The sequence below is a fragment of the Ictalurus furcatus genome, chromosome 12 (genome assembly GCF_023375685.1).
Source record: "Ictalurus furcatus strain D&B chromosome 12, Billie_1.0, whole genome shotgun sequence".
Lineage (NCBI taxonomy): Eukaryota > Metazoa > Chordata > Actinopteri > Siluriformes > Ictaluridae > Ictalurus > Ictalurus furcatus.
In genome coordinates, this window is record NC_071266.1 from 25,554,120 (window position 1) to 25,565,265 (window position 11,146).

The following is an 11,146-nucleotide window of genomic DNA, read 5'->3' on the forward strand; positions in this document are numbered from 1 at the left end:
ACATGAAACAATAGCCAATGACAGAACGGGGAGGAGACATAACAGAAACATAAACAAATGCACATGTAGAAATGTCACGATTGTCCACAAGGGAAAAGCAGGTGCTCGCGCACCTGCTCGTGCACGCGCGCTCACATGCTCCACAGCGCGCTGCATAAAGGGGAACTCGTGATACACAATGCATATGCATTTGTAACATCTGAGGGATGTGGGCTTCACCTTGAGCCATTGCAATTACAGCCTGCCCAATACCCAAGACCAAAAAGGGGACAAGGCAGTTCCGGGGGTTTTCTGGCTATTATCAAAGGTTTGTACTTAATTTTCTGGATATCACCAGCCTGCTGACTGACATCAGTAAAAAGGGGCACCAGATTGGTCCAGTGGACAGACCAGCGAGTAGGCTTTCTGCCAGGTAAAATTTCGTGGGGGCATGCTGTTACATTCACCTGCTGAATGCACGTGTTTAATTTACTAGTGTGAACAATGTTTGCCTGATATTTGCTTGTGGTAATTAGCCTAAACCAGCTTATGTATCTGTATCATTTGTTGCTTATCTGCTGAAGCGTGGAATATTTTATCTGGAGCCTTTTATTGTCTGGCTTTCTATACAAAAAGAAGGCGTGGCTGTCATAAACAAAGTACGCCCTTGCTCACAGTGGTTAACTTTCAGTATCTCTCAACGAATCCTCAGTGAACACCACTTAGTCCTACTCGGGATCACAAAGGTATTTTATATTGCATTTCAATTTATTCTGCTCAAGCTTTACTATTCTACTTTATTCTATTCTTATCTAGTCTAGTCTAATCTACTTCCCAAAGCCACAATTTAATTAGATCCTATCAGTGCCATGTTCTCTTTTCTATTTGATTCCAGCAAGCCACTGCTGTTACTTAAAAGATTAAAGATTAAAATATTAGAGATTCAAAATGACATAATGAAATGATATTTTATGGTAAGAACATTTCATCGTATTTTGAATCCACGTCTTCATATTGTAGCCTTTATTTTTCTGACTTTCTGTACAGAACCAAAGTGTCACTGCCATAACCCAAATTACCCCCTTGCTCTCTCACATTAACCCGGTCTTAACTTTCAGTGTCTCACGTTCAGGTTTTATCGTCCACAGCAAATCTTCAGTCAACACCACTCAGTCCTGTTTGCTATCACAACGGTACAGTTTGAAATTTTGCAGAAATTGTATTATGCAGCAAACATTTTTTGTTATGTGTTTTTTTTAATAGCTGGTGCATTATTGTATGTTACTATACATTTAACAACTTGTCCCTAAAACGTGGTTTTATTATAGAGAGTAGAGAGATGAACAGGAGCCGAGCGGATATTCTGTTAGATCTTGTACCGCAGGAGGAGCTGATTCGTTTTTTTCGCTGCAAGAAGACAGAGATCTCATATGGCATAGACGAACCGCTCCTTTTCCTCAACCAGCTCCGAGACCACGGTCTGGTACCTGAGGCTCTCTACCAGGCAAGAGAGCAAGAACAATGTCTATTTTATAACATTCCTGAACTTGAGGAGCTGTTTACCTTATTCCTGAAATAAGTGAATGGATTGACTTGAAGTGTTAAATCACAGGCTGTAAATTTATTTTTACTGTCCAGATGTTTGAGTAGTATTTACTAATGGATAACATAATCAGGAAGATGTAGGCTAGGTACTAAAAGAGCTTTAAAGTGAAAGCGTTGTACTTGCATTTGTGAGGGAAATAGAATATGCAAATAACTTCAGCGCACTAGCCCTCCCCCAACCTCCACTCATTATATGCATTATTCTTACATTTTATATATTTTTTTATTTTGTTTATTTAGGCTACTGATTATAAAAAAAAAAAAAAACCACTTCAATGTCAGTGGTTTGAGGTAAAGTTTTGCACTGTTGGGAAAGTTTAACCTGACAGTGGAAGACCTATCACAGCCTAGTGTGAATATAATAAAAAGACTCATTGCCAATCAGCTGCACATTCATGGAATGGACTCATTGATGACAACAATGCAGCCAAGTTAGTGGAAAACTAGCTTGTAACACGAAAACCAACAATTACACAGAATTCCTATTTTTACAGGATTTCTGCGATTCAGTTTAAGAGAATTTGATAGGTTAGCAAAAATATGACATCCTGTATGGACAGGATGCGATGCACAAATCTAAACGATTGCTTGTTTTAATAAACTCACGTTTTCTTTCTTTGAGCAGAAAGTCATAAAGATGAAAAGTAAGGAGAGAAAGCAGAATGGTGTGTATAAGATTTTGGAATGGCTGGAGAAGGAGCGAGAGGACTGTATGAAGCTGTTTTGGAGTTGTGTGTTTCAGGAGCACATCCTGCAGAAATATCCTTTTCTGCGCTCACTCCAAACCAGCTTTCTGGACGGTCAGTCTTTCTGAAAAATGTAGTTATTTATTTATTTATTTTCATTAATTGTTAACTGAGATAAATTGGCATGACTGTAGGACATTTTAAAGTTTGCTTTCTTTATTCTGAATATTATCTTGACGAACATGGTGTCTCTCATTTAAGGAACTCACAGGATTAATGAACAGCTGCCCAGGGCAGAAAAGCTGACAGGAAATGAGGAAAAGAAGGCAGAGCAAAAGAAAGTTGGAACAAAGAGAAAGAACAGTGCTGATGAGACAGAGGAGGAGGGTGCAGCTCCTTCTGTGTCCAGCTCCAGCCAGAAGAAGCCCATGTTATGTAAGTCTATAGCAACATGAAAGAGACAAATACTGTGTGGGTTTCAGTATTTTTTTATATACACACATATGTATTCTTTATTTGATCTGAAACACATTCGTCTAATTAATTTTAGTGCATCACTATTATGTCTTGATATACCAATTTTAAAGAAAAGCAAGATCTAACATAGGGCAGTCATTTGTTCTTAGGAACTTTGGGTTCCTCTGGACTAATTTTCACCTGCTTTTTGTGTTTTTTAACATTAAGAATCTTTGTAAATATAGCCAGAGATGTACAGAGTTTAAAGGGTCAAAGACACAGAGTGGACTTGCAAAACCAAAACATACTCTCATTCTTATAAAAAAAAAAAAGCTGGTTAGTGTTGCAAGGAATTTGACTTTAGGGTTCATTTAAATTGGTCTTTAAATTAAGTTTAGTTAATGTAGTGGATGAGTGTATTTGTCCCAGGAGCGCTGGTTCGTCCTGAGTGGCATTGAGAAGTTTGAAATAAAGGGGAGCAGCAGAAACTGGAAACTCTGCATTATATTCTTAAAAAATATTTGCACCCCCAAAAATGTATATAAATAATAATAATAAATGCAAACAAATGGTCGTCAAATTTCTTTTGTAACTGCTCTTGGTGTCTAAGAACGTTCCTTTTAATCATTTCTTGGTTCAAAATATGGGATTGCACTTGTAAATACCCATCATGTGTTTGCATGTGTTGCTCTATTACTCTCTTTTAGACCCTATTTCCGAGATGGGGGATTCCAGTGATGACTTCGAAGAGTTCAGCGAAGAACAGGACAGGGAACAAGAAGAAGAGGAGGAAGAAGAGGACAGGGAACAAGAAGAAGAGGAGGAAGAAGAGGACAGCGAGCCAGTGGCTCTGTTTGAGGCTGCTGTTTTACCAGTCAGCTGTGGTTCAGTCATTGGGGTTTTAGATAAAAGCAGATTTGCCGGTAGGTAACCAGACATAAAGACTTGTTAATTTTTTCCTAGTCTTTCATTCGAATTTGGCCATCTGCTAAGAAATAGGGCTAATATGAGGGCTAACACGTGCTTTATCAACCTTGTTTTGAACTACTGCATAACACACTCACAGGGCAGCGCAAACTTGCCTCTTAGGCATACATGAGCTCACAGACACCCACAATCTGGAGCAGATTCCATATCATTCATTTGTGATTGAATTTCATATATAATTTCTGCAGGAGAAAGGGTGTTACACACCTTTATTACACCAGTTCTCCACAACTTTTTTTTTCAAGCAGAAACATCCCACGAAACCCATCTCATGTACATGTATGGCCTGTTGTAATTTCAACTGTTTCAATCATCTTTAATGAAAGATGAGATACAGAAAGAAGTTACAAAAGCAGCTGCTTTTGTGTCTGCTGTTATAGCATCAGCTTTATCCATATCCAACCTAGAGATATAGAACTAACTTTCAGCACAATTTCCAGTCTCCCAATGATTATGAATTTTCCAGATGTGGGCAATTGCACAGTTAATTAGGTGTTTTTCATTGCTGTCCAGGACACAATGAGATGTTTTCAAGTTCACCCTAGAAATCTTATGTGGTCAAAGGTCTCCTAGCCCACTTCCGAATGTGGCAGAATGATCGGATTACAATGCGTCTTTGAGATGCATTGGACCTCGTTTCTCACCTTTACTTTCCGCTGACCACTTATGGTCGGTTCACTTCAGACGCATGCCAAGTGTGAAAGGGGCCTTAGCTCCATGGATTGTTGAAGATTCTTCTGTATTCAAGCATTCCCTTCTTTCACCCTATATCCTTTTATATAATTCTTTATATCGATATGAGTCGCAAACTGAAGGACATTTATAAAGGACTAGCAAAGTAATGAGTAACAATGAGAGAAATTCATTAGTAAACCAGAGAGTTGAGGCCATAGTTATTAATCTGGGTTTCTGGTTGCTTTTGAACTACATTTATTACTTTGATTATTTATCATTTAAAAACTTACTCTGGCTTTAAAAACTAAATAAAAAATAGTCAAAAAAGTCTATTCACCTACTCATAACTAAGTAATGTAATACAGCTGAACCATGCCCTTTGTGAATGGACAGAGGGAAACACTTTATGCTTGATGTAACATTTGACACTACACTTATGTTATGCATAAGTTGTGAATCCGGGGTAAGGCTAATGTTGCTAATATGACAATGCAGAATATAACTGCTACAAGTGTACAATATGACTGTAGTGTGTGGTCAGTAAGGCAGTATGAACAAATGGTAAATTCTCTGCACTTGTATAGCACTTCTTTAACCTTAGCGGTTCTACAAAGCGCTTTACATTCACCCATTCTCACACACACACCAATGGTAGCAGAGCTGCCATGCAAGGTGCTAGCTTGCCATTGGCAGCAAGTTGGGGTTCAGTGTCTTGCCCAAGGACACTTCAGCACGTGGCGTCATGTGGGTCAGGAATCGAACCACCAACCCTACAATTAGTGGACAACCCGCTCTACCACCTGAACCACAGCCATCTCAAATAATAGTGTACATGGATGATATAACAGTACAACAAACAACATGACCGCATATAGATAAGGGAAAGATCACAGTGTCTAATTGCAAGTTTTTGTGTGCTGCAGGGTTACATTGTAAGAGCATTCGTACAGATGAGTGCTGGTGCACCCCTGAGGAGTTTGTAAAGCAGGGGTTAACTCTGACAGACGGCCACTGGAAGAAAGATATACTGTGTCATGGCAAAACCCTTGTGTACCTGTTGAAGGTAACGCGAGAGTTTGATAATTTGCTAACAGAAACAGTATGTGTAAATTATAGCTCCTACCATTAGCCATTTGTAGGCATTGTAAAAGTCACTGTATGCTGTATTCAGCCTGAATGTTCAGCTCCTCTTTCTTTTCCGGTGTTAAATAAGTCAGTATTCAGTATTTAGACAGATTAGGTACAGAGAAACTTATTTTTGGTAGGAAAGTACTTCATATGTTCTTGCATATGTTTTTTTTTTATTAAAAAAAAAATTTTTTTGCAGATGAAAATCCTGGATAAGCATCCACTGGGGTGTCGCTGTCAACTGTGCTGTCCTAAGGACCCAGTGAGTTTAAAACACACTACAACATTCTAATGTCAGGAAATAACTCACAAGCCAGGCTTCTTTAATGTAAATATCAGACACAGGGGTGAAGCTTCTCAAACTAAGACCAAAAAAAAATAATAAAAAATAAATAAATAACACACCACAGTGCCTTGTTTTGTTTCTTCAATATTTAAATGATCAGAGAATATTAAACTCAATGTCATTTTATTTACCTACCACAAGAGTTCTTGATTCATTTTTATGATGCTATGCTACAAATCTAAAAATACTCTGAGTAGCAACTAATTTGATTAAGCCCTAAATTCTTAGTTTTAATTTCTGTTACTGAATAATTCAGAGTAGTTAATTAATATGCGTTTAGATAAACAACTGAGTAATAAGCCCAGACATTATTGGAAAATTGTTTTTAATCTAATTATTGCCTTGTTTCAGTATAAATCGACACATAAAACACACTAGATTAAATAATAAGGGTGTACACTCCAGTCACAATTTGATTCAATTCACAATACTGGCTTTGCAATTTGATTCGGTTAGATTCTTCGAATGTTTTGAACAAAATTTGTATGAAGGAAAATGATGATTGAAAATTTGATTAAATAAACAAAGTCTCAGACTGTAGCAAAGCATGGGGCATCATTAGAAAGAAGAAATATGCACCACAGAAATATGCAAAACAGCATCTAGATAAGACAGAGGCATACTCACCAAAGGTATGTTTGCGGCAAAAAATTAGTTACATTTGAAAAAAACAACATCTTTCTAGCTGTTAAGAATGGGGGTGAATCTATTATGCTTCGGGGATGATTGACAGTCAATGGTACAGGAAATGCACAGGTAATTATCGACTTAGCAGGGTGTCCAAACTATTGCACATTCCACAATGACCATTTAATTTTTCTATACTTAAGTTCAACAAATATAAAGTAACTGTGAATTAATATTTGCAGATAAAAAAAAAAAAAAGTTTGCTGCAGGAGTTGTGTTTTTCGCATTTAAAAAAATGAACAAAGTAAGTAATTCGGCTAGGGGTGCCCAAACTTTGGCATACAACTGTCAATAACACATATAGACATAAAATACCTTTTATTACCTTTTAATAACTACCGGTTTTCGTTTTCTGAACCAGCGGCACCAGGATAAAGATGATCTGTGCTTCATTTGTAATGCTGGAGAAAATGTGGTGTTCTGTACCGGATGTCCACGAGCTTTCCACCATCAATGCCACTTACCAACACTACAGGACACTGCACTTGGGTGAGCATAATAGAAAATACACAGTGATAGGGGGGCAAACATTTTCATTTCTACTCAAGAATTTGGCAAAAATGTAGTCATACATTTACAGGGTGACAGTGAAGACCTGTCACTCTGCTGGTGAACAGTGAGGAGCTGGTGCCCTGTCAGTCCAATTCAACTGCAGTCCACCAATATTCACATTTGTGTCCAGCATTCTTTCATGCAATGTAATTTATTATTATTTTTAAATCTTATCCTGTGATATACAGCCACTCATTATATGTATACAGTACAGAAAGTACTTTGGAAGCAAGTAGCGGAGATTGTTGGTGCCTCTGAGACAAACATGCTCAAAAGATAACTAAAAGCAAACAGTGATCCTGTTTAAACATATTGTAGTACAATTTAATTAATGTACCATTACTTTCCAGTTAATAACAATGTAATGTAATCATTATTTTAACTAGTCTATAGCGTAATGTTAAGTATTTATGAAATCCTTATCTTGGTATCCCATTATACCAATGTGCTGTCACATTCCTAGTGCTAATTAGGCATTTGTGTATGTGTGTGTATGTGTGTGTGTGTGTGTACAGGAGCAATTGGATGTGTACTTTCTGTGTGTTAAAGACTAACCAGAGTCTGTGGATTCCGAAGAGCAGGAACGATGCTTTGAACAGTCCTATTTCCGGAAACATCATGGTACACAGACACAAATTTACACACTTGTACATACACACACATATACAGTGCTGTCGTCCTGATTAATTGTCTCTTTTCCTTCATCAGCGCTGTCAATATTTGCTGTTGCATTTATATAAGCAGGACACAAAGTGTGTGTTTACTACCGATCCCTCACAAAAAGTAAGAGTTTCTTTTTAATGCTTCACATTTCAACCCCCCCATCCCCCTACCCCAGAGAACTACTGGTGTAATCAATTCAATGTACAGTATGTGTAACCCAATATGATGATTTTCAGTACATCATGATCTTTGCTCACAGTCTGACTGTTTACACTCACTGCACAATGTCTATCGAAAAGAAATGCATCTTTATCACTGATTATCTTTTTACATATCAAACCGTCTAGAACAGTACCATTATTATAGTGCAACCCAAATGCCCACGTAGTCTTACCCTTATGTCTGAGACTGCTACAAACTCCCAATACAGAATGGCTATAACCAACTGAATATATACTAATATAATAATAATAATAATAATAATAATAATAATAATAATAATAATAATAATAATTATAGAGTTTAATATATTACTTATTTCTACAACAAAAATGTTTCCCAGACTCCCAGAAGTACTTACTTTGTGAACCATACATTATGGTATACATTATAATTTATATTGACAAGTGACTACAGTAGCTCCTGGTCTGGTCTCAGCATTTCATCCATCCTTCACTATACAACTCGGCATGATTGCAACGATACTACACCTGCCCTTTGTTCAAATGTGTCCTTGTGCAGGAGGAGAGATACAGCAGTGTGATTTCTAATCCCATGTGGTTGAACAAGGTGAAGACCAAACTGCAGAAAAACAAGTATAAAACAGTGAAAGAGTTTGTGAGTGACATTAATCTCATCTTCAACAACTGCCAAACTTTTAACAAGGTGAGACACAGATGAAATAGATTTACTCTTTTCATACAGTTATGTGGAAAGATTTTAAATATTACATTCTAGTAATTAAAACTAATAATTTAAATACAAATTTAAAAAAAAAATCAAAAATAATAATTGTGGCATGTGCGATTAGTATGTTCAGACACCTTACTAACTGATCTTTAATGAAGCAACTAAGTTTTTTAAAAAATGTTATTGTCATGTCACGTACATTAGCTTTATGCAATTCCATCACTGAAATCACTGGCAATTAAAAAAAGTGTGTGTGTGTGTGTGTGTGTGTGTGTGTGTGTGTGTGTGTAGGATAATAAGTTCGGCAAGATGGGAGCCATAATGAAAAAGATCTTTCAGGAGGAGTTTGACACCATCTTTAAAATCCAGTAGCATTTTTCCTCTTTCACAAACCTGCATTTCATTGGAAGATTTATAATCAAAAGACAAATACTGATGTTATTATTATTATTATTATTGTTGTTATTATTTGCATATAACATTGTTAGCATCTGATTATTTAATTTAACTTATCTTCTATAATCCTTCTTGTTTATTATTGTGTTAGGTTACAGGTCTGTTAGGATTTGTCTAATTTGTGCAACCTGGATACTAAAAAAAGTATATCTGATTATATATATATATATATATATACAGCTTTATAATGTTGTATGCATTTATTATTTCATGAATTAATGGTTTTATAATAATTTCATTTCATCTTAATATGTTAGATTTCTTATTGTTTCATTTCAGCATTTATAGTTTCACTTCCTTATATTGCATTTAATTTTTGAGTGTGTGTGAAATGATTTATAAGTGTGCTTTTTACTCTATAACAATACACTCTGTGATATATATTTTTTTTACTTTTAAAGACAATCAAAACCAGACCAATTCATATCTTGTTGGCTTGCATTCTTGGTTAAACTGAGCTTAATTCAATTAAAATAATATATATATATATATTTGTCTTTAATGATCCAGTGAACTGCATTGATTTGCCAATGTGAAAGTCGCAGACACAACGAAAAGTAATAAATAAAAACATCAAGGATGTGTTGAGATGTCTACTTTACAAAGTAAATTTTAATAGATAAAACCAAACACCCTGCACATGTGGTGTTTCACGTGGAGTTTCAGGTTTATTTGTACATTCAATGATTTATTTATATTTATATTTCACTTTGCTCCTTAAACTCAAACACTAAACCTTTTGTATTAAAGAGCAATGATATTAATATGCAAGCTCTAGAAAAAGTGCCAAATAAAACGTCTTTGCTTTATTCTCTTTTGTGCACCATTATCACTACTTCACTGTTGGTCAAATTCATCTTCTTAGATCTTTTAACATGCTTCATATCATCCACAGAAAGCAGTGCTGTTAACAAGGTACTCTTTACTGGGCTTTTTAAAAGGAAGTTGTTTACCTAGGACCATATCTGAACATTTGGGGACCCCAAGCGACAGTTAACTCAGGAGCCCCTCCCCCACCTCAATCATATTATTTTACTTGAACGACTGAACAGAATTAATACATCGATGTGGGAAAAACACATCAAAATACAAATTTACAACAAAATAAATAAGTTTGACAAGGCCACATCAGCATTTTGTGAGACTCTCAAAAGCTGTCATCAAATACAGTGGCAAGAAAAAGTATGTGAACCTTTTGGAATTTCATGGTTTTCTGCATAAATTTGTCATAAAAGTTGATCTGAGCTTCATCTAAGTCAAGGATATTAACAAATATTATGTGTCTAAAATAATAACACAAAAAAATTCTGATCTCTCATGTCTTTATTGAGAACAACTAAAAAAAACTCATAGTGCTTGTGGAAAAAGTATGGGAACCCTTGAGTTAATGACCTCAAAAAAGCTAATTGGATTCAGGTTTTAACACACCTGGAGTCTCGTTAAGAAAATGAGTCTGGAGGTGTGGACTACAGCTACTTTGACTGATACAAACCCCTCAAACTTTTGGAGTTTGCTCTGCACAAGAAGCACACGCTTATGTGAGCCATGCCTCGCCAAAAAGAGCTTTCAGAGGATCTATGATCAAGAATTGTTGATTTACATAAAGCTGGCAAGGGTCACAAAGTGATTTCAAAGACTTTAGAAATTCACCAGTCTACAGTTAGGCAAACATTCTACAAATGGAGACACTTTGGGACTGTTGCTACTCTACCAAGAAGTGGGTGCCCAGTCAAAATGACAACAAGAGCACAACGAACACTCATCAATGAGGTAAAGAAACAACCCCGAATGACAGCCAAAGATTTGAAGGCATCATTGGAACTGGCTAACATCTCTGTTCATGAGTCTACAATACGTAAAACATTGAACAAGCAGGGTATCTATGGCAGGACACTACGAAGGAAGCCACTGCTTACTGAAAAGAACATTGCTGCACACCTGAAGTTTGCAAAAGAGCACATTGACACTCCACAGCAGTATTGGCAAAATGTTTTGTGGACTGATGAAACTAAGACTG

General features: G+C 36.3%; 1 protein-coding gene across 1 annotated transcript; it reads left to right on the top strand.

The window, feature by feature from the left end:
* The first annotated feature begins 226 nt into the window (after positions 1-226).
* Positions 227-10,400, top strand: LOC128615541 (nuclear body protein SP140-like protein). The gene is made up of 14 exons (XM_053637721.1): positions 227-307; positions 692-725; positions 1,112-1,172; positions 1,308-1,483; positions 2,210-2,384; positions 2,532-2,705; positions 3,434-3,649; positions 5,312-5,451; positions 5,716-5,778; positions 6,911-7,038; positions 7,617-7,722; positions 7,810-7,884; positions 8,506-8,649; positions 8,965-10,400. The coding sequence occupies exons 4-14, from the start codon at positions 1,319-1,321 to the stop codon at positions 9,043-9,045; spliced, it is 1,467 nt and encodes a 488-aa protein (XP_053493696.1). The 5' UTR covers positions 227-307; positions 692-725; positions 1,112-1,172; positions 1,308-1,318; the 3' UTR covers positions 9,046-10,400.
* Positions 10,401-11,146: the final 746 nt, after the last annotated feature.